The 27745-nt window shown below is 39.9% G+C and overlaps 5 protein-coding genes across 7 annotated transcripts; 2 read left to right on the top strand and 3 right to left on the bottom strand.

Annotated features, from left to right (window-relative positions):
- The first annotated feature begins 250 nt into the window (after positions 1 to 250).
- LOC108137186 (28 kDa heat- and acid-stable phosphoprotein) lies at positions 251 to 1339 on the top strand. Its single transcript, XM_017258769.2, has one exon. The coding sequence runs from the start codon at positions 469 to 471 to the stop codon at positions 1105 to 1107; it is 639 nt and encodes a 212-aa protein (XP_017114258.1). The 5' UTR covers positions 251 to 468; the 3' UTR covers positions 1108 to 1339.
- A 366-nt stretch (positions 1340 to 1705) lies between these two features.
- On the bottom strand, positions 1706 to 2753 carry LOC108137185 (ribosomal RNA small subunit methyltransferase NEP1). The gene is made up of 2 exons (XM_017258768.2): positions 2482 to 2753; positions 1706 to 2412 (listed from the first exon to the last, which is right to left on the bottom strand). Exons 1-2 carry the CDS (start codon positions 2647 to 2649, stop codon positions 1822 to 1824), a joined length of 759 nt encoding a protein of 252 aa, XP_017114257.1. The 5' UTR covers positions 2650 to 2753; the 3' UTR covers positions 1706 to 1821.
- Positions 2754 to 3160: 407 nt separating this feature from the next.
- Positions 3161 to 13025, top strand: LOC108137164 (nuclear cap-binding protein subunit 1). The gene is made up of 7 exons (XM_017258736.2): positions 3161 to 3482; positions 3543 to 4881; positions 5468 to 5571; positions 11538 to 12026; positions 12090 to 12214; positions 12278 to 12466; positions 12527 to 13025. The coding sequence occupies exons 1-7, from the start codon at positions 3440 to 3442 to the stop codon at positions 12638 to 12640; spliced, it is 2403 nt and encodes an 800-aa protein (XP_017114225.1). The 5' UTR covers positions 3161 to 3439; the 3' UTR covers positions 12641 to 13025.
- Positions 5585 to 8714, bottom strand: LOC108137059. Its single transcript, XM_041710292.1, has 3 exons — positions 8477 to 8714; positions 7644 to 7879; positions 5585 to 7573 (listed from the first exon to the last, which is right to left on the bottom strand). Exons 1-3 carry the CDS (start codon positions 8516 to 8518, stop codon positions 5665 to 5667), a joined length of 2187 nt encoding a protein of 728 aa, XP_041566226.1. The 5' UTR covers positions 8519 to 8714; the 3' UTR covers positions 5585 to 5664.
- Positions 13026 to 17780: 4755 nt separating the features above from the next.
- LOC108137172 (acidic phospholipase A2 PA4) lies at positions 17781 to 27550 on the bottom strand. Of its 3 annotated transcripts, none has more exons than XM_017258745.2 (4): positions 27318 to 27547; positions 21338 to 21503; positions 20222 to 20674; positions 17781 to 18339 (listed from the first exon to the last, which is right to left on the bottom strand). In XM_017258745.2, the coding sequence occupies exons 2-4, from the start codon at positions 21493 to 21495 to the stop codon at positions 18240 to 18242; spliced, it is 711 nt and encodes a 236-aa protein (XP_017114234.1). In that variant the 5' UTR covers positions 21496 to 21503; positions 27318 to 27547; the 3' UTR covers positions 17781 to 18239. The 3 variants fall into 3 exon arrangements, 2 of the variants coding, with proteins under 2 accessions (XP_017114234.1, XP_017114233.1); XR_001774026.2 differs by having other exon boundaries at positions 18226 to 18339; positions 18665 to 20674; positions 27318 to 27550; XM_017258744.2 differs by lacking the exon at positions 17781 to 18339 and having other exon boundaries at positions 18369 to 20674; positions 27318 to 27550.
- Between the last annotated feature and the right edge of the window lie 195 nt (positions 27551 to 27745).

The following is a 27745-nucleotide window of genomic DNA, read 5'->3' on the forward strand; positions in this document are numbered from 1 at the left end:
CTTTAGTACATAAGGTAGGCTTGTCAAAATCTAAAACATATATCAACCAAAATAAATTGTTTCCCAACAATAACAAAATAAATTGTAGAGTAAGATAAACGAATAAATCTTTTTGAATTTTCCGCCTTACTTCAAACGGTTATAGAAGCGATTAACCGCTGATGTGGCTACAAGCAACAATCGACAGCCATTTCTGTAGTGTTGGAAAACGTCTACAGTTATCGGTTATCAGTAGGTAGTCCGCCCGCGCAGACCTTGCAACACTGCTAGTCCGGCACTGTGCAGCACTAAATTATAAGTGCAAAAATTCGCAGTAGGAAATTTATAGCCAACGTGATTAAATTAAGCCCATTTTCGTGGGAATTAACGATCGTAAAGGCCGTAGATATAAATACTATCTATAGGAGACACTAGAGAGTGTCTTTCGCAAGAGCCCAGGAAACGCCGAGGATCGCCCCATAGATCATCATGCCACGAGGAAAGTTCGTCAACCACAAGGGTCGCAGTCGCCATTTCACATCGCCCGAGGAATTGCAGCAGGAATCGGAGGAGGACAGCGATCAGACCAGTGGCTCCGGCTCCGAATCCGATGGCAAGGGAGGGGCCAGTGGTTCCAAGCCGAAGGTGCCGGCGCCCAGGAAACCTCCAGCCGGAAATCGACAGAAAGCCAGATCTTCTGCCGGAGCAGGTGCCGTCAGCAGCTCGGAATCGGAATCCGAGGAGGACTCGGAGGATGACTCCGATCTGGAATCGCGCGACGCCAAGAAGGGCGTGGCCTCACTCATCGAGATCGAGAATCCCAACCGGGTAACCAAGAAGGCCACCCAAAAGCTATCGGCCATCAAACTGGACGATGGTCCCGGCTCGGAAGGCGGCAAAGGTGGTGCCCCTAAGCCGGAGCTCTCCCGCCGCGAAAGGGAGCAGATTGAGAAACAGAAAGCCCGCCAGCGATACGAGAAGCTCCATGCCGCTGGAAAAACCACCGAGGCAAAGGCCGATCTGGCCAGACTGGCACTAATCCGGCAGCAGCGCGAGGAGGCGGCCGCCAAGAGGGAGGCGGAGAAGAAGGCAGCCGATGTGGGCACCAAAAAACCAGGTGCCAAGTAATGTCCTCCATTTCCTGCTCCTCCTCCTTTCCCGAACACCCAGTCCCCTCCAACAGAAAACACAGAGCTCTCAATCCCGAAGAAAACAAACAAACAAACAAAAACAAACAGGGCTAAATGGCAATTAGTTAAACTTAAATTAACCAATGCTTCAAGTTTTCTAAGCCTCTCTTTTGTAACTGCAAACTAAACAAAAAAAAGAATATTATAATAATAAACCGACTTATTATAAACGAGCGACTGTCGCTGGGGTGATGAACCCAGAATCTGGGCGGAGATAATCCAGGCGTAATCTTGGATGCTTTTGAGGGGTATATATTGTACATTCTCCGGTGCATTTCAATCTTGCAAGCTAAGTATTCTCAAGATTTTTAGTATGGCCAACAATAAAGAGTACAAAATAAACATCAATATATGGCTGAAATATCATTCTTGTTAAGTTGACATAATTAATTAACAAAATTAAAAAATCAGATAAGCATAATCCAAATATTTTCGTTAAATTTTCTAGAGCTGATATATATGTTATACCATTTTTGAGAACCTTTCTTTATAACAAGATCCTTTAATTAATGTACATTGAATCACATGCTCAAGAATTGAAATCGAAGTTTGTGGGCTTGGAAATTCCACCAAATTTAATGCGTATTAAAAAAAGAAAGATGTAGACTAACTATTTGCTATGACTAATCTAATTAAACAATAAACATTAGTGCTAGACCACGCCCCAGACCTCCTCAAAGGCGGAGCAGAGTTTGGAGCACGCGATGGCCGCCGAAAGTGGATAGTTGCTGATGGAGAAGAGCTCCTCCGTGTAGTCCGTCTTCAGGACGCCATGGGCAAAGGCTCCGATGACAATGACCACGGGTTCGTCATATGTGGCACTGCCCTCCTCGCCATGTGGCACCAAATCTCTGCAGTTGGCCACCAACTTGCCGGAGAAGCTCATGGCATACTTTTTGCATCCGACGGGCACATGATCCGTGATTGGATTCTTGATCACACTCATCAATCTGCGCGACGAGTCATTCGCTCTGATCTGAAACTTGTGCAACAGTTGGACCATCAATCCCGCGAAGCGTTTAAAGGTTCTCGGAATACGGGTCTGTGGATTGATTTCGATCAGGACATTGTGCTCCGTGCGCACGAAAACCTGGAGAAGACCGGCTCGATTTAGTGGGGAATCGAAGAGCATCAAGAGGCATTGGTGGGTTATGTCCGGACGGCAGGATCCCGGATCCCTTTGGTTCTTGCGCATAATGCCCGCATGATCGTCGCAATTCAGCAGCTCAAAGGTGTTGTGTACCTTTTGGATAGATAATATAAAAGGATTGTGATTAGGTTTTCCTTTCTTTATAAGTTATGGTGAACCCACCTTAACTGTCTCCAGTTGGGCTCCCTCCAAAACGATAATCAGCCGCTTTTCGCTGGCATTCAAATGGAGCACCTTGAACTGCTTCTTGTCCAGATCGAATTCCGGATCATCCGCCTTGCGGCCCACAAATTTCCGCTTCCGGTTGATCGCCTTGCCCTGGCCGCCCATTTTGTCTAGTTTTTGGATATATCAACAGGATACGATTCCCAAAAAAAGTCAAAAAAAAATCCGCACGTTTTTTCGAAATGCACAGGTTTAGTATGACCGTATCGGATGTGCTCTTAAATACCTAGAACAAAATATACCAAATACATTTCTGTTGTTTTGAAATATTCTATACCAAAAACTCGATTAAAAATTTTATTTGCTTTATTTGTTGTTATTATTTATATTATAATTCGTTTCCAAATATATATAATTATATTTTTAAGGAATTTTTCTTAAAATCTAACCAGACAAAAATCGCTACATATGTAATTTATTATTTCCTTAATTTTCTGGGTCATATAATCATGAAATGAATTTAAAGTAAAAATGAAGTATAAATTAATACTTGTCTTAAATTATGTTGTTTGTTTTTGATTAAATTTCGTAATAAGTTAAATGTAGCTATAATCACGATTATCGTTATCAATCCCTTTTCGATATACCTTTGTGCACAATGCCATCGCGGTTATCGATAAACCCGCCAATCGTTTCTGGCAAAAAAAGAAGCATCGCGTTTTTTGGTGAAAATTGTCACAAAAGTGTTTCGAAAGTTGGCACCGAATCAGAAGATCCCGATAGACGACCAGAAGAAGCGGCAAGGACTTCCAGCCACCTGAATCCTCGTCAGGATACCGAGTAAAGTCCACATCAGTAGGTGTCCCCATTTGCCGGTGGCCAACAAAAACGCTCTGCCGCGTTTTGAGCTATCAATTGAAATTGGAGCAGAAGTTTGCCACAAATCCCCGGAACGATGAGTCGCAGGAGAGCCCATGATACGGAGGACGAGGGATATGGTAAGTGGGGAGCAGTATGGCCTAAAACAGATAATTGATTTGCCGGCGAATCCCTTCCAGATCACCGGCGCAACAAGCGCAGGCGTGTGTCCGAGAACCAGGAAATCGAGGATCGCTTGGAGTCGCTCATTCTGCGCGTGGGTGAACGGAGCACCTCCTCCGTGGAGTCCAACCTGGAGGGACTCGTCTCGGTGCTGGAGGCCGATCTGGGCACCTTTCGCCTGAAGATCCTGCGCATCCTGTCCGATTGCGCGGTGCGAATGCCCGAAAAGTGCACCGTGTACACGACGCTGGTGGGTCTGCTCAACGCCAAGAACTACAAGTTTGGCGGCGAGTTCGTGGACCACATGGTGAAGACGTTCAAGGAGTCCCTGAAGCTGTGCCGCTGGGATGCGGCCCGCTACTCGCTGCGCTTCCTCGCCGACCTGGTCAACTGCCACGTCATCTCGGCCACCAGTCTGCTCCAGCTGCTGGACACCATGATCGATGTCTCCAACGAGGACACAGTGCCGCAGGTGCGCCGCGATTGGTTCGTCTTTGCCGTGCTGTCCACGCTGCCCTGGGTGGGTCGTGATCTCTACGAGAAGAAGGAGTCGGCCCTAGAGTCGCTGCTCCTGCGCATCGAGGTCTACCTGAACAAACGTTCCAAGAAGCATCACAATGCGCTGCGAGTGTGGTCCTCGGATGCGCCACATCCGCAGGAGGAGTACCTGGACTGCCTGTGGGCGCAGATACGCAAGCTGCGCCAGGACAACTGGGCAGAGAAGCATATACCTCGTCCTTACCTCGTCTTCGATTCCATCCTTTGCGAGGCACTGCAACACAATCTGCCGGCGATTGTGCCGCCGCCGCACCACGATAATTTCGAGTACCCAATGCCCTGGGTGGTGTACCGCATGTTCGACTACACCGACTGCCCCGATGGGCCCAATCTGCCCGGTGCCCATTCCATCGAGCGCTTCCTGATCGAGGAGCATCTGCATCATATTATCGAGACGTACCATCACGAGCGCAAGGACTGCGCCGCCCAGTTGCTCAGCTTTCCGTTCAAGCACAAGATCCCGCTGGAGTACTGCATCGTCGAGGTGATCTTCGCCGAGCTGTTCCACATGCCCACGCCGCGCTACCTGGACATCTGCTACGGCTCCATCCTCATCGAGCTGTGCAAGCTGCAGCCGGCCACGCTGCCCCAGGTGCTGGCCCAGGCCACCGAGATCCTGTTCATGCGCATCGACTCGATGAACACGTCCTGCTTCGACCGCTTCGTCAACTGGTTCTCCTACCATCTAAGCAACTTCAAGTTCACCTGGTCCTGGGACGAGTGGGACAGCTGTCTGCTGCTCGACGGCGAGCATCCGCGCCCCAAGTTCATCCAGGAGGTGCTGCAGAAGTGCCTGCGGTAGGTTTATTTCCTTCTTTTTTTATGTGCCGCTACAGGTGGTCGATTGAAGTACAAAACTAGCAAAGCAATGTGAAATTCTAGATGTCTTTTTCCTTGTAGGTCTGTAAAATTAAACCTATCTTTAGATCTATTAACTATTTTCTTGAAGTTCAAAACCCTATTTGACTAAGTAAAGTTTACTGTAGCTAAAATAAGAAAAATGAGATTAGATAAACATTTAAAAGTATTAAGCAATATTTAAATGCGAGCACGTTAATTGTAAGCTTGAAAGCATATTCATTTCTTAAAGTTTAAATTTTTTATGGATCTTTCTTTTTTCTTTCAAAGTAAAATGTTGATGTATAAAGAAAATTTAGCTATAAAATTAATAATGATTACATTTTTAAAGGTAGTTTTTTTAGAATTTATTGTATGCTAATATAGAAAAGATCGAAAGCATTGATTTTATTAACTTATTTTTCTGTTAAAGCCTTAAAAGTAATAGTATATTTGTGTTATTCAAATAGCTTTGATAGTTTTTAGATTAAAACTCCATCAAATATAAATATATCCCCCATGCTAATACTGCTCTTATGTCCGGCAGCCTTTCGTACCATCAGCGCATTACCGAGATGATGCCCACAACGTACGCCAAGCTGATTCCCATGACGCCCGTGCCCAACTACAAGTACGCCAACGAGGAGGCAGGTGAGTCCTACGGATTGATAGCGTTTATTTGTTGGGGATTATCTCTGCTTACGACTAGGCTTACACATAAGAGTATGTTTCAAGAGTGGGCTGTTAGTGATTAGTTGGTACTGGCTTCACCTCGTTCTCCTCGTCGTCCACAAAGATGGGTATCTCCTCGCCGTTTTCGCCCACCTTGATGCTTACGGATCGGCTGACCGACTTCTGGGTCAGCACCTCCACCACTTCCTTGGGCGGAGGAGGTGGAGGAGGAGCTACAGGTGCTGCCGGTGGCGCAGTAGATTGTGTAGTGGTAGTTGTAGGCTTTTGTGTAGTAGTAGTAGTAGTAGTAGTGGTAGAAGTGGTAGTAGTACTGGTGGTGCTGCTCGAGGTGGTGGTGCTGACGAAGGCCTCATGCCGCAGACTGCTCTTGCCCTTGCTGTCGTGCTCCTTGCGCCGCTTGGCCCACTTGCTGAGCGGTGGCTCCGTGCTGGTGGAGGTGGTGGTAGTGGTGGACCGACCTGCCGTGATCTTGGGCGTGGTCCGATAGCGACTTATGGAGCGCAGGGGACTGAAGTGCGTCGAGGTGGACACGAAACTGGAGCTACTGGTCGTGGGGCTGGCATGTGTGGTCGTGGTTGCAACGGTGGTTGTGGGAATTGTGGCTGCCGGGGTCGTAGGTGCTGCAGTTGTGCTGTTGCCCTCCAAGTCCAAGTCAGCATCCTGGAGATTACTCTCCTGCTCCTGCTCCTGCTGCTGATTCTGATGCTGCCCCCCTTCGATCTTCTCACCCGTTGGCAGCTTGTCATGCAGCACATCGATGGGATTCTGGTGTACATACAAGGGATCCGGTTCGGAGTAACGATAGACTGTCTCCTCCAGCGGTTCGCTTTGCACAAAGGACTTGTCCTCATCATCGCCAGGACTACCACCGCCTGCATAGATCAGCAGCGGTGGCAGCTTGGCCGTCTGGTATTTGGAGGCCTGACCATAAATCTGCGGCGTACGCAGCAGCAAGTCCTGCTCCTGCCCCTGTTCCTCCAGAGATTCCGACGAACCCGAATTGGAGTTGGGAAACTGTACTGTCTGCTGATGGGGATAGAAACCGGTGACTGGATGGGGTGGAGTGCTGGGTTCACGCGGAGTTGAGCTCGCGGGCAAGCGGTAAGGGTGCTCTGGGTGCTCCGCTCCAGGTGCCACATAGAAATGATGATGGAAATGATGGGTCACGGCGCCCGCAGTGGATGCCACCTCGCCAGGAGCAGCCACATTGCCATTGTGACTGGGAGGAAACCGCTCCAGTTCCGGATGAGTGCCGAATTTCAATGCAGCCGGATAGTTGGGACGAAAGGTGGTGGGGGCCACATAATTGGGACGCAGTCCCAGATTGAACAGACCCGGAAATAGCTCGATTTTGGGACTACCCTGGGCCTGGACCGCCCCCTTAAGGTACTCACCAATGTTGAGTTTGGGCGGCGGAGCAGGCTGGAATATGCCATGGACAAAGGTGGCCTGTGATTGCTCCCCGTTGCCGACTGTTCCAGCTGCTCCCGCTGCCCCATATCTCTCCCGATCCTGGCGCCTTTGGGCGAAACCCTGATCGTGGGTCAATCGCCCGAAACTAGCTGGATAATCGGACTCCTTCTGGATGTAGCTCATCTGCTGGTGCGCCTGCCATGACTTGTTATCCAGCGGCGTCACACTGAACTTCATCTCGTAGTGGTAGTGACTGCGACCCTTGTCGCCCTCCCGGTGACGGATGCGCTGCACCTGCCACAAGGCTCGCCGCCGCTGGTTGGGATTCGGGGTGGGGCACTTGAGCTGGAAGCAAGTGCCGCCCTCCAGAAAGCGATAGGATGCATTTCCCGTTACCGGTCCCATCTGCTCCAGGTAGCCCTTGGCCAGGGTTACGATGTCACCGAAGCGCGTGGATGGCGCTCCTCCGCCCACCAGCGATCCACCTCCCTGGCCGTCCGCTGGCACATAGGGCGTCTGCAGGAAGTCGTGATACTCGTGCAGCTGACTGCACGGATATTTTTCCATGGATAAAAGCGGACAATGCGGATATATCTGGCCGTATAGCCCGAACCTACCTCAGGTTTCCGGCTGCTGCGCCCAGTGCCGCATCCGTAAAGAGGGTCACATAGGTCACATGCTTCAGGGTTCGCTCCCAGGGACGCTCCAAGGGATTCCGCCTTTGGTTCTGGTTCTGCACCCTCTCCTCCGCCGGCTCCTCGTAGAAAATGCGCTTGCCCGTCAGCTGATGTCCCTGCTTGGGCGTCAGCAGCAGATCCCGTCCTGCACCCACAATGGCACAGCCCAAGGGCAGCTAAAAACATTGCACATCAATGCAAAAACGTTTGAAAATAGTTCAAAAACTTGCTATGAAATAAACTTTTCCAATAGCTGTGAGCTCTTTTCTGTAGAAACCGAACTACAAAAATTTGTTTAAGCATTTTTTTAAACATTTTTTTTAATGTTTTTAGTGCCAAAAGCAACTTAGATTTTTTTATTTGCTTGTTTATGGAGTCTTTATTTTTTTTAAATAGAATATTAAATTATTGAAATTCATATAAGTAACTTTTATAGTCATTATTTCAAGCAAAAAGCAGCCAAAAAAAGGTGATTTTCATGTGATTACATTTTATAAAACTAAAATTCCATTACTGGAAAAAAACGATTAATAGATGTATTATATTAAACACAAGTATTGTTACAATGTTTTTTTTTTTTTTTTTAATTTACTTTATTATAAAAAGTTTAAGACTGTAAATTTAAACAAAAAAAAAAAAAAAAAAAAAAAAACACAATTCACTCAGTTACATTTTTTGACAGTTTTGAGAATCATTTTTTGAAAAATGCTCTTTGTAAATACACGATAGAAGCCTTATTCTCCGTCACTTGTGGATGCTTTGCCTAAACTTACAATTGCCATGGGAACAGCAAGTAGCCAGCAAAGATTCCTCATTGTCTGGGCCCACACATCAAAATAAATAGCAACACAAAAAACACAAAGTGATCACAGAAAATAAATTAGCGAATGCGAGAGGCTTTTTTCCGATGCGTTTGAGCTGCGCGCGCTTGAAAAAGCGACTGAAACGCGTCCGCCAGTTGCGCTCGCTAATAATCCACGATGTCGTCTGGAGCTGTGGCTTCGGTAGCTTCTGTGGCCATCAGCGAACTCCATCCATCCATCCACCAACCATCCAACTCGAAGCTGCTTTCGTTGAGGCAGCCAAGCGATGGCTTTTTGCGCAATCTGCAGCCGACATGTGTGTGCGTGTGTGTGTGTGTGTGTGGGGGGTGTGTGTTTTTGTTTGGCTTTTTGCATAGTCCATAGCCCAGAGAAGTTGGAGTCGCAGCTGGGAGTCGTTGGAATCGGAATCGGAGCCATTTATGCAACACTCACTAACCCACCCAACTAGCATGTGTGTGGATATGGATGTGGATGTGGAACACGGCTGGATACCCTCCTGAACAATAGCTAAGCTATCTTTAAAAGCCACTGGGAAGTTGGTCATATTTCAAATGTCTACCAAGCTTCCCAAAAAATTTCCCAAGTTAAAACCCATTAATTGGGTACTTCGAGTTCTTAAAGAAATTCAAAAGCACTAAAAGCTCTGGTTCACATACTAAGTTTTCATCTCAAGAAAAAGTCTTGTATGATAAAGAGTTGTATAAACTGAAAAACATTATTTACAATTATCCCTTACTTCATACATATCATTCAAAATTCCCAATTTAAAAACTATTATTTAGGTACTTTGAGTTTTTAAAGACATTTGTTTTTATAATTTGTCTTAATATGTCTTTGTTAATTAATTTTCAAAAATATTAAATAAGTAACAGCGATTTTTTAAAGCACTAAACTTTCAAATAGTAGATTTCTACTTCAAAATTGACATGCTTGAAAAATTAAGAAGCCCCTCAAGAAAGATTATTGAATAATATTTAGACATCGGTCTTCTGTAGTTGAAACGATTGTAACTAAATTCTTAATTTAATATATGTTGATTGATTGAATGTAATTATGTTAACCAACCAGAGGGTATAACATATTCCACTATACCAACTTAGATATTTGTGAGCTTCTTGAGTTTGATTTCATTTTGGTTATAGCCTCCATTTAAACCCAAACTTTGCCTTAGATTTCCATTGAGATATGAGTTGTGGCTCGCTTGGCTGGAGTTTCCCTTTCGACGAACCGAACCGAACCGAACCGAACCCCAACCCATCGAAATCCCCTGTTTTTGTTGGCGTTCTCTTCTGGCGGTTCCGTACGGCGATTTCACCTTGCCCTGGGATTCTCTCGTCTTTCCTGTTCCGAATCCGAATCAGAGATTTCGAGACTTTGAGATGATGACCTGATGCAGATTAAACGCCGACGTCAGCATTGAACTACGAAAGTGTGTACTTCCCCTACTTGGATACGCTCAATTTGAGCTGAAAATCAGATTCCCGTGAAAACATCTTTAATTCTGGCTTTTAAGTGAAGTTATTTGGAGGCGATGGCATGGATAGTGAATGGTGGATAGTGGATAGTGGATAGTCGGGGTGCTTTAGGGGGGCACTCATAAGCTGTTATTATATGATGAACCCCGAATATGTGCGAATTTTTCCATTGCCTGCTAAACAAAAAACTATCGCATGCTCTTGACACACGACTAACTCCCAAACCATTGACATTGTCTTGAGATCGTTGGATCTCTTTGGGTTGTCAAGCAAAGGTTAATGCTGCTTATAGGAAGGTTTCAAAGAAGAAAAAAGAATTTGGCTTTTATATATTTTTCATTCCCTTTAATTTTGACTTATTTAGAAGATATTAGATTTTAAGATATGGTCTTAAAAGTTTTATAAGTCTAATACGCCTAAGAGATTTAAAATATTAAGAAGAATTTCTAAAAAATATGTCCACTATTTCCTTGTTCATTTGTTATTATCTCCAACTTAAGTTCCCACTGGTTCAAATGAAATGTGTATTTGTCAATACATTGACTTGCCAAATGGCCGCTTAATTAGCTCCGCCGCTGCCTGGAAAGCAAACCCTTCCCGATCCCATCTCCACATTGACATAATTGACGCAAGTGCCAATAAACTGCATGTAATCGGCGGGGAAGAGGGCATTTTTGAGGGCGGGAAGGGTGGCTTGGCTGAGCTGGAGCAGCACAACCGTCATTAGTAACGCACCACGCAGGTGGATTTATTATTCGGTGGTGTTGTACACTGGGATCTGGTGGTGGAGTGGTGCCGCTTGGTTCCACGCCATGAACCACATAACTAAAGCAATGAAATGCGAATTGCAACGAAAGTGTCACCTAACTAGGAATAGCATGTAGAAGAAAGCCTCTCGACAAGCAGGTGATTCATTAAAACATAAATATTACTATCGATTTAATTAAAAATCAATTAAAGTAAGATCTTTTGTGGTATTCTTCTTGTGTCAAATATTTTATCAGCTTAATAATCTTGAAACATATAAGAATTAACTGAAAATTCAAATAACTTTCTTAAAAATAGTCTGAAATTGCAGAGAATCGAATTAGAACGAGATAGCAATATAGGAAACAAAAATTAAAATAATAAAACCTGAAGCAAAGCAAACTCTTTATTATTATATTTTAGTGAAAATTAAACATAAAACAATTATATTAATAATATTATTTAAAAGGCGCTCATTTTTCTGACCATATTTTGTGATCTTATTTTATTCCTTAATTCCAAATAGATTTGCTTTCAATTTAGGGTTATAGTTACACTAGTTTAAATGTATGAAACAATGTTTTTAAACACTAAAATCAATCAATAAGTATGAGAGATTTAAGTTATGGCTTGACTTGTTTTAATGAATTCCTAAACCTTTTACTGGCCTGTAAAGCCCAATATACCCCGATAAAGTGCCAAACGCACTGCCTTGTAAACAAATTATCTGAATCATTTCCTCACTGAATCTCCCCCCTAATTTCTTGATTTCTTCCCCCGCAAAACAGCCAGTCTGCCGGGGACAACGGTGGCCCATCAACTGGTGGTGGCCATCCGGCAGAAGTGCGCGCCCGAGGAGGTGGTCAACATCCTGAAGGACATCCCGAGCAGCGGCTATAGTGGCGAGGAGATGTCCGATGGCAGCTTCAATGCCCTCAAAATCGATGTGTTCGTCCAAACGCTGCTGAACTTGGGCTCCAAGTCGTTTTCGCACAGCTTTGCGGCCATCTCCAAGTTCCATTCGGTGTTCCGTGCTCTGGCCGAAACGGAAGAGGCACAGATCTGCATCCTGCACAACATTTTCGAGCTGTGGTCCTCGCACCAGCAGATGATGGTGGTTCTGATCGACAAGCTGCTCAAGCTGCAGATCGTCGACTGTTCGGCGGTGGCCACATGGATCTTCTCCAAGGAGATGACCGGCGAGTTCACCAAAATGTATCTGTGGGAGATCCTTCACCTGACCATCAAGAAGATGAACAAGCATGTGATCAAGCTGAGTGAGTTTTCCCATCGTCTTATTAATATTTACATTAATAATAATTAATGATTATCTTTTCTAGATTCGGAGTTGAGCGAGGCCAAGGACAAGCTTGCAAAGGCGGACTCTTCGTCCAGCGATTCGGAGGATGATTCTTCGCATAAGAGAAAGAAACCCATCACACATGCTGACAAACCATCCGAGGAGGTATAATATATATAAATTAACTGGGATTAATGTAAGCAAGCGTTAAATGTTACTATGTTTAAGGTGGTCGAGCGCATGGAGGAGAAATTGGAGGCGGCGAATGTGAACCAGAAGCGTTTGTTCCTCATCGTCTTCCAGAGATTCATCATGATTCTCTCGGAGCATTTGCTGCGCTCCGATACGGATGGTCGGGATCCCGACACGGATTGGTATCGCTGGACCATCGGTCGACTGCAGCAGGTCTTCCTGATGGTAAGCAAACTCTTCTCTAAAGATTATGCCTCATGCTAATAACTAAACTCTTTTCTGTAGCATCATGAGCAAGTTCAGAAGTACAGCAGCACATTGGAGACGCTGCTATTCACATCCGACCTGGACACGCACATTTTGGAGGTGTTCCAACAGTTTGTGGCCCTGCGTGCCTAAATGAGGAGCAGCCGGAGCGGCTAGTCCCGAAAATCTTCTTCTCGGTCCCCCATTAAACATTAAACATTAAACCCACCCACCCAATTGTCTTTCTACTCGCTGAATTGAGTTGAGTATTTTTTGTATCCTTTCCCCCTTTTATGATATGATGAATTTGTAAAGTTTGCCTTGATGAGTCGAACTGTAGGCCTGTTTACCGCGTTAATATGATTTTGGTCAGAAATGCTGACCTTATGCCCATACCCCCATTATCATAAACACTTTGTGTTAGAGATACTTTTTATTTTGTGTAAACGACGCAAAGAGTTAACAACAAGAATGAGAATAAAGTCGAATAGGAACGTTCTTTATAATGATAAAGATCAAGATGGACATAAAAGTACAATGATAACTGAATTAATCAATGGCTGGGGGATATTTGGTATGTATGTTTACCTATCAAAATATTAAGAAATCAAAAAAAAAAAAACGTCAGAATTTTTGTGGGTAGTGGCTATTGGTCTTATTTTGTCAAAGTTACAGCAACAGTATTTCTTCAGAAATAATTTATTTAGAAATATCGCCAAAAACCCGAAAAAAAAAACATCGATTAAAAACTTGGTTTTTGTGTCAAAACCCTGGGAAATAATGGTCTAATGTTGGAATGTCATACACCGTTGAATTCGTAATAAAATTTCCAATCAAATGGCATTCACAGTTAAAATTTGATCAGATTTTCGAATTTCGGCAAAAAATGATGATGTACCCCCTTACAAAAAAGTCAAAAATTTGGACAAAAATAAATTTGTCAAAAAACGTTTTTCAAAATTCGGTTTTTGCGTCAAGACAAAATAAATTGTTTTCAATCGATCAGGGATGGATGGTATGGGTTGCCAGCTGTTCAAAATAGCAACTCTTTTGACTTTGGGTCTTATTTTGGTAAAGTTACAGCAAAACGACTCTTCAGAAAAAATTTTGTTTGAAAAATCGCCAAAAATCCCAAAAAACACATTAAAAACTTGGTTTTTGTGTCAAAACCCTGGGAAATAATGGTCTAATGTTGGAATGTCAACACCGTTGAATTCGTAATAAAATTTCCAATCAAATGGCATTCACAGTTAAAATTTTTTCAGATTTTCGAATTTCGGCAAAAAATGATGATGTACCCCCTTACAAAAAAGTCAAAAATTTGGACAAAAATAAATTTGTCAAAAAACGTTTTTCAAAATTCGGTTTTTGCGTCAAGACAAAATAAATTGTTTTCAATCGATCAGGGATGGATGGTATGGGTTGCCAGCTGTTCAAAATAGCAACTCTTTTGACTTTGGGTCTTATTTTGGTAAAGTTACAGCAAAAAGACTCTTCAGAAAAAATGTTATTTGAAAAATCGCCAAAAATCCCAAAAAACACATTAAAAACTTGGTTTTTGTGTCAAAACCCTGGGAAATAATGGTCTAATGTTGGAATGTCATACACCGTTGAATTCGTAATAAAATTTCCAATCAAATGGCATTCACAGTAAAAATTTTTTCAGATTTTCGAATTTCGGCAAAAAATGATGATGTACCCCCTTACAAAAAAGTCAAAAATTTGGACAAAAATAAATTTGTCAAAAAACGTTTTTCAAAATTCGGTTTTTGCGTCAAGACAAAATAAATTGTTTTCAATCGATCAGGGATGGATGGTATGGGTTGCCAGCTGTTCAAAATAGCAACTCTTTTGACTTTGGGTCTTATTTTGGTAAAGTTACAGCAAAAAGACTCTTCAGAAAAAATTTTGTTTGAAAAATCGCCAAAAATCCCAAAAAACACATTAAAAACTTGGTTTTTGTGTCAAAACCCTGGGAAATAATGGTCTAATGTTGGAATGTCATACACCGTTGAATTCGTAATAAAATTTCCAATCAAATAGCATTCACAGTTAAAATTTTTTCAGATTTTCGAATTTCGGCAAAAAATGATGATGTACCCCCTTACAAAAAAGTCAAAAATTTGGACAAAAATAAATTTGTCAAAAAACGTTTTTCAAAATTCGGTTTTTGCGTCAAGACAAAATAAATTGTTTTCAATCGATCAGGGATGGATGGTATGGGTTGCCAGCTGTTCAAAATAGCAACTCTTTTGACTTTGGGTCTTATTTTGGTAAAGTTACAGCAAAACGACTCTTCAGAAAAAATTTTGTTTGAAAAATCGCCAAAAATCCCAAAAAACACATTAAAAACTTGGGTTTTGTGTCAAAACCCTGGGAAATAATGGTCTAATGTTGGAATGTCATACACCGTTGAATTCGTAATAAAATTTCCAATCAAATGGCATTCACAGTTAAAATTTTTTCAGATTTTCGAATTTCGGCAAAAAATGATGATGTACCCCCTTACAAAAAAGTCAAAAATTTGGTAAAAATAAATTTGTCAAAAAACGTTTTTCAAAATTCGGTTTTTGCGTCAAGACAAAATAAATTGTTTTCAATCGATCAGGGATGGATGGTATGGGTTGCCAGCTGTTCAAAATAGCAACTCTTTTGACTTTGGGTCTTATTTTGGTAAAGTTACAGCAAAAAGACTCTTCATAAAAAATTTTGTTTGAAAAATCGCCAAAAATCCCAAAAAACACATTAAAAACTTGGTTTTTGTGTCAAAACCCTGGGAAATAATGGTCTAATGTTGGAATGTCATACACCGTTGAATTCGTAATAAAATTTCCAATCAAATGGCATTCACAGTTAAAATTTTATCAGATTTTCGAATTTCGGCAAAAAATGATGATGTACCCCCTTACAAAAAAGTCTAAAATTTGGACAAAAATAAATTTGTCAAAAACGTTTTTCAAAATTCGGTTTTTGCGTCAAGACAAAATAAATTGTTTTTAATCGATCAGGGATGGATGGTATGGGTTGCCAGCTGTTCAAAATAGCAACTCTTTTGACTTTGGGTCTTATTTTGGTAAAGTTACAGCAAAAAGACTCTTCAGAAAAAATGTTATTTGAAAAATCGCCAAAAATCCCAAAAAACACATTAAAAACTTGGTTTTTGTGTCAAAACCCTGGGAAATAATGGTCTAATGTTGGAATGTCATACACCGTTGAATTCGTAATAAAATTTCCAATCAAATGGCATTCACAGTTAAAATTTTTTCAGATTTTCGAATTTCGGCAAAAAATGATGATGTACCCCCTTACAAAAAAGTCTAAAATTTGGACAAAAATAAATTTGTCAAAAACGTTTTTCAAAATTCGGTTTTTGCGTCAAGACAAAATAAATTGTTTTTAATCGATCAGGGATGGATGGTATGGGTTGCCAGCTGTTCAAAATAGCAACTCTTTTGACTTTGGGTCTTATTTTGGTAAAGTTACAGCAAAACGACTCTTCAGAAAAAATTTTGTTTGAAAAATCGCCAAAAATCCCAAAAAACACATTAAAAACTTGGTTTTTGTGTCAAAACCCTGGGAAATAATGGTCTAATGTTGGAATGTCATACACCGTTGAATTCGTAATAAAATTTCCAATCAAATGGCATTCACAGTTAAAATTTGATCAGATTTTCGAATTTCGGCAAAAAATGATGATGTACCCCCTTACAAAAAAGTCAAAAATTTGGACAAAAATAAATTTGTCAAAAAACGTTTTTCAAAATTCGGTTTTTGCGTCAAGACAAAATAAATTGTTTTTAATCGATCAGGGATGGATGGTATGGGTTGCCAGCTGTTCAAAATAGCAACTCTTTTGACTTTGGGTCTTATTTTGGTAAAGTTACAGCAAAAAGACTCTTCAGAAAAAATGTTATTTGAAAAATCGCCAAAAATCCCAAAAAAACACATTAAAAACTTGGTTTTTGTGTCAAAACCCTGGGAAATAATGGTCTAATGTTGGAATGTCATACACCGTTGAATTCGTAATAAAATTTCCAATCAAATGGCATTCACAGTTAAAATTTTTTCAGATTTTCGAATTTCGGCAAAAAATGATGATGTACCCCCTTACAAAAAAGTCAAAAATTTGGACAAAAATAAATTTGTCAAAAAACGTTTTTCAAAATTCGGTTTTTGCGTCAAGACAAAATAAATTGTTTTCAATCGATCAGGGATGGATGGTATGGGTTGCCAGCTGTTCAAAATAGCAACTCTTTTGACTTTGGGTCTTATTTTGGTAAAGTTACAGCAAAACGACTCTTCAGAAAAAATTTTGTTTGAAAAATCGCCAAAAATCCCAAAAAACACATTAAAAACTTGGTTTTTGTGTCAAAACCCTGGGAAATAATGGTCTAATGTTGGAATGTCATACACCGTTGAATTCGTAATAAAATTTCCAATCAAATGGCATTCACAGTTAAAATTTTTTCAGATTTTCGAATTTCGGCAAAAAATGATGATGTACCCCCTTACAAAAAAGTCTAAAATTTGGACAAAAATAAATTTGTCAAAAAACGTTTTTCAAAATTCGGTTTTTGCGTCAAGACAAAATAAATTGTTTTTAATCGATCAGGGATGGATGGTATGGGTTGCCAGCTGTTCAAAATAGCAACTCTTTTGACTTTGGGTCTTATTTTGGTAAAGTTACAGCAAAAAGACTCTTCAGAAAAAATGTTATTTGAAAAATCGCCAAAAATCCCAAAAAACACATTAAAAACTTGGTTTTTGTGTCAAAACCCTGGGAAATAATGGTCTAATGTTGGAATGTCATACACCGTTGAATTCGTAATAAAATTTCCAATCAAATGGCATTAACAGTTAAAATTTTTTCAGATTTTCGAATTTCGGCAAAAAATGATGATGTACCCTTACAAAAAAGTCAAAAATTTGGACAAAAATAAATTTGTCAAAAAACGTTTTTCAAAATTCGGTTTTTGCGTCAAGACAAAATAAATTGTTTTCAATCGATCAGGGTTCGGTTTTTGCGTCAAAAAAAAATCCCAAATAACACATTAAAAACTTGGTTTTTGAGACAAAACCCTGGGAAATAATGGTCAACAGTTAGAATGTCATACACCGTTGAATTTGTCATAAAATTTTCGAAAAAAAATTATGATGTACCCCCCTACCCCTCAGTAGTCAAAACACTTTAGTAATTTTTGTGGTTTTTATTGAATATATTTTAAATTAGTTATCTATAAAATAGTTACTATATAATATAATATATAATAGAATTTGCATCTTTGTTTATCTTCTCATAGCAATAGATTCTCTTAACACAAAAAATCAATTGAAATTACTAATAATTAAAACACATCGGAGCATCGGATATGAATACTATGGATAATTACCTCGCAGATTGAACTCCAAATAAATGGTTTTACCTTGTGGGCTTCTTCCATTGAAAAGGTTTTGAGGGCGCAAGAAAAACACTCCATTGCTCTGATCATGGTAAATATATTTATTTAAATGTACGTTTTTGTGTGTATATATATAGATCTGTTTTGTATGCGTTCAATATATGAAAATATATATATTTATATATTTTCCATCTAGTTCCGAGCGGTTGTTTTTGATCTTTGGCCTTCGTTCAGGTTTAGGAATTGCAATCGAGGATAACTATAGCTATTGGATAAGCTAATGCTAATGCCTTGTAGATTTGTAATCGTTTCCATGAGTCCATGAGCTAGTCCAGGTCGTCAACGTCTCATCTTTAGGAGGAGGTTCTGGGCTGGCTGGGCACATACTTCTCCGACGGCTGATACTGCCACTGGGCGCAGATGGCCTCCTGTTCCGTCTGGTTGTATCCGGCTCTAATCGAATCAATATCGGGAAGAGGAAGTGCGATTCTCAATGAATTTATTTGTACAAAACTAGGGGTGAACGGGTGTGAACTAGTGAACTAGTGAACACGTTACATGCAGAACACTAATGGCAATCACACATGCAGCTACGTGGCTATAGGACTAGTGGAACTGCAACTTATGACTACTAATACTAATCGAAAACAGTGCGGTATGTCGACTTATGTCGGTTAATCAACTAATTACCAGGCTGGAGAGTGATCTTTTCATATTTCTAGGTAAATTTCGGAATAGAATGGATGGAAATTCTGATTTAAACATTGTTGAGATATACCTTTTCTTAATAGTAAATTTCTTGCTTATATCTTCGATCTTTTATGTTGTTAACAAATAGCTTATAGCGTAATCACCCCAAAATCGGATAATGTTTGTATTAATGACACTTTTCGCTTACTTAAATAATACGACTGAAAAAGCTATGTATGTTTTGTTTCCTAAAAAAATAATAACTTCAACATTTCGCTGAGCTGCCAAGTTATAGTAACAGAAAATGTTCATCTGTTCGATCCACTAAAAAAAGCTTTTTTTTCTCACTTACTCACAAAGAGAATCGGACAAAAAACCCATTTAAAGTATTTAAATGCGTATTGGATCAGAACAATACGACGTATTCTCTTCCCACGCCAAGATGGTACGACTATGATAATGAAACTTTTCCGGAATAATAAGCAACTATAATAATGAAACTTTAACAGAATATAAAGCAGGATAAAACGAAGATATATTCTTCAGCATTGACTTGAAAATCACGTTTTATGTCTGTAGACAATCTGAAAATGATTGTGTGATACATTGCTGATGTAAACAAAGGTTTACGTTACCTTTGTGTTTTCTTTGGCAAATTAAGTTGATATAATATTTTGATTTTTTAAATCAAGTTTTGTTTTCGAAATTAAAAAATGAAATGAATCTTAAACATAATCAATACTTTTCGTTCTGTTTAAACCCCTATTTTACATATTCAAGAATTCAAGTAAAATAGGAGCAAGTAAAATGTAAAAAAAAGGTATTCATTTTACTTTTTACTTACTCCAATTTTACTTGAATTTTGATATTTTACTTTAAACTCATGTACAAAATAAATAAACCCTTTTTACTTTAACCTATAGTTATGTTACTTTTAAACTTTAGAAAATAATTGGAAATCATATTTATTTTTTTAATCTATATGAAACCCCACCAAAATTTGGTATAAAGAAACAACTTAACAACTGGCTGAACCAACAAATTTTGAGCAATATTAATCTTTAACTTTCCTGTTTTACTTTAAAATAAAAACCTTTAGCCCTGACAATTTTATTTCACTTCTACCTATAGTCCCTAGTAAGATCACTCTCCTACCTTTGAATACAATTGAAAACCAGCAAAATCGCCGAAACCCTTTGGGGGCTATCGTAACTCCAGCTCTCGGATTCAGATTCCGATTCAGATTCAGCTCCAGCGGGAGTCGTAGCCCCCGTAGCCGCGACCAGCATAGCCATATCCGTAGGAAGAAGGCCCCGGCCGCTCGTAGTGATAGCCCTCCTGGTATCTTGGCGGCGATGGAGGCAACTCCCGACTGACCGGTGCCTGCAGGCTGTCCCACAGGAGACGTGGTCGTTGCACCACCTCCCGCAGGATATTGACCGCGGCCAGGCCGACGCTGGCCAATTTAACGCCCCATCGGCGGGCGGTAGACTTGGCCGGGCCAAAGGAGGGAGCGGCCAGGGCCCGACCCTGCGGATGGGCCAGGATCTTGGCTATCAGGTTGTCGCCGTGCGGCGGAACGTAGAGATCCGCCTGCCGGAACTCCGCCGGACAGTGATCGGTGCGGTAGTAGAAGTCCTCGAACCTCTGGTGCGCCGAGCAGGGACTCCGCTCCTGGAAGCACGTCACCTGGACCACATTGTAGAAGATGGCGCCCAGCGTGTTGGCCGTCTCCGTGTTGGCCGCCTGCAGGCATCGCCGGAAGCGGGCATCGCAATCGCAGTGGCTCCTCGTGAAGGTGCCCCGGTTGCACAGTCCCCGCCTGCATTCGCCCACATTGAGGACATCCGGGCACATGTCGTGCTCGCGACAGCAGCGATCCTCGCGAGAATGCGGCCCCAAGTCGTCGTAGCTGGTGGCCGCTGTGCCCGGACCACACCACTTCGTCCCCGGATAGATGAAGCCCAGTCCGCCGCGGAACTCGTGGCCATACGATCCCTGGCGGCGGCACACTTCCTCCAGCTCCATCACCGACTCCCGCGGCACCTGGCGGATGCGACGCGGATCCGATTGCAGCAGCATGCGCTGGATATCACCGCTGGGGGAAAAGGCATAAGCATCAGCAGGAGAAAATTACATTTTACTCAAGTTTTGAACCGAGGATCGATATAAAACGTTTGATTTAATGACTATAACTCCATTTACTTTGTATCGATTCTTTGGTTGATATTAAATATGTGGTAATTGGACAATAAATAATTCAACAGCTTACAAAGGATTAGTTATTTTAGTTGATAATTAAATTTCTTTAAATTTTTCTTAAAAAATATATTAGATCTTTTAATTTTAAACGCTTCATTGATTAATATTAAATATAAGGTGTATGTGTATTCTATGATCCAAGCTCATAATTTTTCTTACAGATATACGATTTTTAAAAGGCTTAAGGCTTAGTTTAATAAATTAATTAAACATTTATTAGTACCAGTTCCCTAAATTTAATTAAATTAGAAAACAATAAAAAAAATATTAAACAAATGAATATTTTATATTATTGATTACAATTTAAACATCTTTTGTGTTTAATATGAAAAGCTTTTGTTAATCCGTTTCATATAGCTATACTATTAATTTTTATAAGATAACGATCGTATCACTTGAATTAATAATTTTGTTTTTTCAGGTTAATACAGGATCATTGAAAATCCTAAAGACTATCATTTAACACTAGATCGTATTTTTTTTTTTTCACCGGACTCACCGATCTGTATGCATCTTGCAAAAGGGATGTCTGGACGATAGCTCCACCATGACGCTCATGGTCATGTCGGAGATGAGTACCGCCGATCCGGAAGTGGGTGGCACCGCCGAACCGATCCAAAGGAGCAGCAGCACCACCACGGGAAACGGTTCCCTCATGGCGCCAACTGCGATCGGAAATACAAGAAGATTCGGATCAGATAATTAGGATTTCATATGTGCGGAGGCGGAGTCGGAAGGGGCGTGTTCGATGCTCAAGATCTGCTTGGCTGAACTGACGGCGCGATAATGAGGCGATATGGTATGAGGGCATACGGTATGATATGTGGGCCATCATTAGCAACTCGAATTTTGCATTTCTATGGACCGCGTATATGACCTCTGGCCAGAATCAAATATCCATAACTGTGCACAGTGGTCTGGGCTCTATAGCTTCCATTCCATACTGTCGCGAAATTATAGTGGCATTTAAAAATCATATAAATCAGTTAGCAGATACCATCCAAAACTATATCAATAATATATACTTGTATCAATAACAAGACTTGATATTTTGTTATGATAATCATTATGTTAATATGATATAATTATCATTTTAATGGCATGTTATTAGGCTGCAGATACAGTGAACGAAAACTGATATTTCGGACATGTTTCACCAAGCACTTTTAGCAACACAAAATATTATATCTTTATAACACCTAACTCATTCCTTGGCATAGAAGAAATATGTGATAAAATAATAAATAACAATTAAGCTATACGTTTTTATGATATTCAAATGCAATTTTGAATGTCACACACAAATTTAGCTTTCATATATCATAATAAAATTTATCTTAACATAAAAAAAGTCAATTTAATATTAATTTTTCTTCGATTTCCTTTTGTCTTACCATTTCGTACCACTGTAAAGCCAACGATCAAAACAAAAGGCAGCGCAAAACAAATGATCGTGGGCAAAGATAAAAAAAGAAGACAGCCAAAGCAATTTGCAAAATAAAAGGCTTACGAACGAACGGTATTAGGTGAGGTTTTGGTGAGGCGGAGTGAGGATAGTGACCTACCCCAAGAGTCGCTCTTCAAAGCAAAAATAGAAGAAAAAAATTTTTTAAATGGAAAAAAAAGATATGAGCAAACAGTCAGGAAGAGCGGCGCCGCTTTTTTGTGGGTCAGTTGAAGGTGGAGGCGTCAGCTTGTTACCAATTCTTTTGCTTCTCCTCTTTGCCATCCACCTTTGCTTTTGGCCAACTCGCATCGCAAAAGGTGAAGGTCACCGGCCGGCCAACTCTGTTAATTAGTCAAAATCAAAATACAAATACATACAAATAAATGAGAAAAAAAATAAAGACTCTTCTTGACGTTTTACTTCACGTTATTATTTGGTTACTTTTAATGCCAGGCCAAGGAACAACTTTACCCATCACGTTTCACTTGTAAAGTGCGAGAATAATTAATGATGACACCCACACTACATGAGTATTATTTATGTATGTTTGCACAATTGTTCATTTGTCCCACTGTGCGTGGGGGAGATGGGAGGCGGAGGTGCCATCCCTGTCACCCTCGTTGTAACAAGAGAAAAAAGAGCGTGAGAATTCTGGAGCCCAAGGTGGGTGCGAGGGAGAAAGAAGGTGCCATTTGTCTGCCAGACAGGGAAAGCAACAATGGGACAGAGACGTGGCAAGGGGTATCCATTTAGAGGATATCTCATTATTAAACAAATTAATTTACAAGAGTGACCCAAAAAATAATATTATAAATTAAGTATTTAGGTATATTAACACTTCTTAATAATATGAAAAAAATTAATATATCTCACAAAAAAACAACTTTTTAATTAAATATTAAATAAGTTTACGTTATAGAGAACCATTACCCTCATAATTTGTAACTAATACTGATATGTCAACAAGTTCAAGTCTTAACAATTTTATGAGAACTCACACGATTAGACGAAAGATTTTTTGCATAATTCCAAACTATTTTAAAGCTTTTATTTATAAACACCACTAAATATATTTCCAAGAAATTAAAAACAAATTTGCATCGCGAAGATATACTACTGTGGCTTTAAAATGTTAAAAAGGTAAATAAATTGAAACCCGGTAGAAACATGTGTTCAAAAGACAAAGATACATGTTAAACAATTAAATTTGACATGTTATTGATAGTGCCCACTGATCGGTACGTTTACCCTCCCCAAAACAAAAATAACCAGACTACGCCCCTGGGAAAAGACAGCGGCGGAGCCTTGCCCCCTTGTCATCGCGTGAACTTGGCTGTCACTCCATTGGCGAATTGTTTCGCCCGCAGATCAATTGTCTTTCTTATGTTATTAATGTTTATTTATGGATCGCAATTCGCATCGATAATTCGCACCGACAAGTGACAACAATTGGTAATCAATTACCACGCCATTCCATTCTAAATATCGGTGAACGTACATACGTACATACATATGTATGTATGTATGTAAGTATGTGCAAACACATAAAAGCCATCTTCTTATTATCCAAATTCAGATAAATTCAATCTCCGTTGTTCGCATAATTTTCAATGTCAATGCTTTTCAATTTCATGGCATAATAAATAAGCCAGTCTTTGCGGTCGTCTTTCGGTCGCCAGTTGCCAGTGCAGAAGAAAACGAAAACAAAATTGGAAGTCAAAAGCGAATCGAGTTCGTTTATAAACCTCAAGTACAATGACCCAACTCCCAAATAAATTCAGACAAAAACGGATACTTAAACCGTTTATAGATCCTATAACTTTGGCTTTAAGCTGTCACTCAGCAGAAAGAGATCAGCATCGGATCAAATCAGTCAAACTTCTAAGCACCCTACACATACGAGCAAGAAAATAAGATCCAAACACTTTAAGATGTTTAGACATATTAAAAAAGTCATCCTATAAACCTTTGAAACTCTTTTAAAACAAAATGGTTAATATATTTTTTATAATGGCCCATTCGCTATCCTAATGCAATGTGAAACTATTATAATAAATACATTATAAAATACAAAATATACAACTTTATCAAAAGTATTTTAAACTATCTATAAGTTTTACCACTACTATTCAAGAATTTTCGAAACTATAGCAATTTGTATCTACAAAATACATTTTTAAAAAAGACTTATTATTTCGGCGTTTAAAAAAAACGTAAAATTTTACGCTTTTTATGTTCACATCTAATTAAAACGCTATTTTTCTCTGATTTTTTTTTACGATATAAGTGCTAGTAATTCAAAGGCTATATAACTGAATTCTTAATTTGAGTGTTGGAGGTTTTACTGTAATTTTTTTTTTGGGGGGGGGCCATTAAACCCCGAGGGAATGTTTCTGTACCTTGGTCAATGTGTGAACTTTGATATGGCTACTAAAATCTTCTGCGTCAACAGGCGTGTCTTGGATCCACAGATCAGATCATCAATCAACGATCTCCTGTTTTTGAACTCTATATATATACATATATAGTTTTTTGATGATGAAGCCCTTCACTTGGACGCATTCGAAAACTGGTTTTGCGGTTCGTTTGCATTTTGAATGTCACGCTGCAGATGGAAACGCTGGTTCTTAAAAGCCACAATAACAAGTTGTAATCCCCTCCCGTAAAAAAGGCCCCCCATCGCGCGATTTTTGGGGCCCCAGTTGGAAACGTGGTAATTGCCGCACTGTCACAAACACTATATCGCTGATAATCGCTGTAATTGCCGCAGAGCAGAGCAAAACAGACCTTCCGACGTGGCCCGTTCATAAAGGAAGCTCCGTCCTTGTCCCCTGGAAATGGGGTCAAGTTTAAGTGCAGAATACACACTCGAATTGCAGCCACATTTACGCCGCTATTCTATACAAAAATCGATAAAATTTCTATGTTATGTTCAACTGTCTCTTTTGAGTTAATTCAAATGAAAGTGAATTTATTAATAATAATTTTCCTTTTCATAAAGTTCTATTGAATTTCTATCATATTTTATAATAACATATAAAAAATCAACTATTTTCGTCGTTCCCATAATTCTCATATTTAAAATATCAATATAATATAATTTGCTCAACTGCTATCATAGAGTTTTATATAATAGTTATTTCGATATTATCAAGAAATTGATATCTTCAATATTAATATATCAAATATTATTGATATCTTGAAGAGAGATGAAATATTTATAGTTTTAAAGTTAACACCCCCATAAACCTCTCAATAAATGCAAGATCATAAAGTAAAGCCATCTGGAGAAGATCAAATTAGGGGCGCTACAACTATTTCGATATCTTGTTTTTCAGAAGCATCATATTTTGGAAAGTTATCATAAAGTGGTGCCATCGATCGAATTAGGGCCAATCTAAAGGCAAATAGAGGCTTGCCATTGTCTTGTGGTTAAATCGATCGAAAGGGGGATCAATATATGCATAAAGGTAAATGGACAGTGTCGGTCATTGAACGCCCTCGCCCCCCCCCTGAAAACCCACTCCCCCTCCCAAGGTCGAAAGACAAAAGATAGGCATAGTACCTTCGGAACCTCAGACACTGAAACTGAAACTGAAACTAAAAACCAAAACCCAAACCGAAAGCAAAGGCGAAGGCGTTAATTGTCTAAAATAGAGGAAGCGTCTTTTTAAATCTGGGGGATATGGGGTTTTCAGAAGTGGGTGGGGTTTGGGAGGGGGGCTGGGTGAGGGTACAAAACCGATCGGAAGTTAGTCAAGAACATATTGTTGACTTTCGCAATTGGCGAAAACGGTCGAGAATCACTGACCTTCCCATACTATATATGTATGTGCACCCCAATCCACGTGTGCTAATCGCTGAGCAAATTTCACGGCTTGTCGAGGTAATGCTATTCGCGCATTGGATGTGCGAAAAAAATGAAAATGTGATGGGTAGATCTTGTCCATATCGACCACTCAAATATTTAACCAAGTTGCCAGTTAGATATGTCCACAAAAATCCGACTGGTGAAGAGAAGTATGTTTGACATGCAAATGATGGCCAAAAATGTCAAGACGTTCTTTTTGGGACATCGGCTGCTTCTCATCTACTTATCTTAAGAGTTACCACATCTTAATGTTGGATGTAAGAATTCCAATTTGCAACCCATTTGAAAAATCAGAATTGATAATATAAGCTAGTTCACACCTTCTTTAAATACAAATTTTAAATATAAATATATTTTATAAAGTCCCATTTTTCCATTCTTATCTATAACCAGCTCCTAATAAATATAATTAGCAAGTTATATATCGTTTATTTCTGGAAATTAACAAACTCTTATCAATAATAAGCTCATAATTAATTTAATTATCAAGTTCTTTTTCAATTATTTCTGGTCAGAAAAACAAACTAAACCGTTTAAAGCTAAATTTGTATTTGCTTTAAAACCTTGATATTTATATAACCAAAATTCAATTTAAATTATTTTGAATTTAGTTTGTGTGCTAATGTTTTTACCGCCGTTTTTCAAGGTGGCTGAGTTTTAATTTAAGAAGACAATTCGTAAGTAGAACTCTTTAAAAATATAGAGAGATACAAATTACATTGTCTAAAATGTTACTTAAGGGCGAAATTGTAAACACCCTTTTTGAATAATAACAAATATTAACTTATTGATGGCCAATTGGTTATTAATTTTAATTATAACATATTAAAATAAATTTAAAACCACTTGTTCTGATCGATGATCTTTGTTTTTACTCTTTTAATGCATTGTTCTTAATTTCAATTTTCGGTCACTTTCACTTTTACACTTGGCTGGGAAAGCTGTGCTTTAATCCCAAGGCCGCCTGCCTGCCTTCACCTTTTGACATTTGGCCCAGTGCCCCGCCCCCTCTCGCTTACGCCCCAACCGTCCACTGGGCGCAGCCTTCGTGCGTGAGTGACCTTCAAAAGGCAGCAGGAAAACCCATAACAGAACGGCAAGGACAACTGTACGCACTCACAGTAAAAACATTCAAAAAAAAAAAAACAGCACAATTTTTACCTGAGAACGGTAGGGAAAATTAAGTAGAAATATTACGCGAATTGGTTTCTAGCTTTGCTGTATTTATTAATTGGCAAGGATACGGGATTCTATTTTATAGGAATTTTGGATGCAGGACGGCGGCGCGTTCGTTTAATGGATTTCAATTTAAATTTCGATTTCTTTGGGACGGTGGCCAGCAGCGAAACATTTCCGCGACGCGTTTGCGGCGCAACTGAACTTGATTCTGGCGCGTCGAGCGCTGTTAAACTTGGACTTGGCCAAAAACCAAAAAAAAAAAAAAAGACAAGAAAAAATGACATGAACAAAAAAAACAACAACAAATTGAAAAGCAGAGAGCCAGGCCAAGAAACCGAATTACAACAACACAAACAGTCGGACTAGAAGCTCACCGACGGAAGCTGCAAACCATTCAGAGGCGTAGTTTG

Source organism: Drosophila elegans, unplaced genomic scaffold (assembly GCF_018152505.1).
Source record: "Drosophila elegans isolate 14027-0461.03 unplaced genomic scaffold, ASM1815250v1 contig_149, whole genome shotgun sequence".
In the NCBI taxonomy this organism is placed as follows: domain Eukaryota; kingdom Metazoa; phylum Arthropoda; class Insecta; order Diptera; family Drosophilidae; genus Drosophila; species Drosophila elegans.

Bases quoted from the DNA above. Each gene is read 5' to 3' on its own strand.
- LOC108137186 (XM_017258769.2), top strand. From the start codon at position 469: ATGCCACGAGGAAAGTTCGTCAACCACAAGGGTCGCAGTCGCCATTTC.
- LOC108137185 (XM_017258768.2), bottom strand. From the start codon at position 2,649: ATGGGCGGCCAGGGCAAGGCGATCAACCGGAAGCGGAAATTTGTGGGC. The intron at 2,413-2,481 runs GTGGGTTCACCA...TCTATCCAAAAG, and splicing joins CCCAACTGGAGACAGTTAAG to GTACACAACACCTTTGAGCT.
- LOC108137164 (XM_017258736.2), top strand. From the start codon at position 3,440: ATGAGTCGCAGGAGAGCCCATGATACGGAGGACGAGGGATATG. The intron at 3,483-3,542 runs GTAAGTGGGGAG...AATCCCTTCCAG, and splicing joins TACGGAGGACGAGGGATATG to ATCACCGGCGCAACAAGCGC. The intron at 12,027-12,089 runs GTGAGTTTTCCC...TATCTTTTCTAG, and splicing joins CAAGCATGTGATCAAGCTGA to ATTCGGAGTTGAGCGAGGCC.
- LOC108137059 (XM_041710292.1), bottom strand. From the start codon at position 8,518: ATGAGGAATCTTTGCTGGCTACTTGCTGTTCCCATGGCAATT. The intron at 7,880-8,476 runs GTAAGTTTAGGC...CAATGTTTTTAG, and splicing joins TTGCTGTTCCCATGGCAATT to CTGCCCTTGGGCTGTGCCAT. The intron at 7,574-7,643 runs GTAGGTTCGGGC...ATATCCGTGCAG, and splicing joins GCAGCAGCCGGAAACCTGAG to TCAGCTGCACGAGTATCACG.
- LOC108137172 (XM_017258744.2), bottom strand. From the start codon at position 21,495: ATGAGGGAACCGTTTCCCGTGGTGGTGCTGCTGCTCCTTTGGATCGGT. The intron at 20,675-21,337 runs GTGAGTCCGGTG...CTTTTCCCCCAG, and splicing joins TGCAAGATGCATACAGATCG to CGGTGATATCCAGCGCATGC.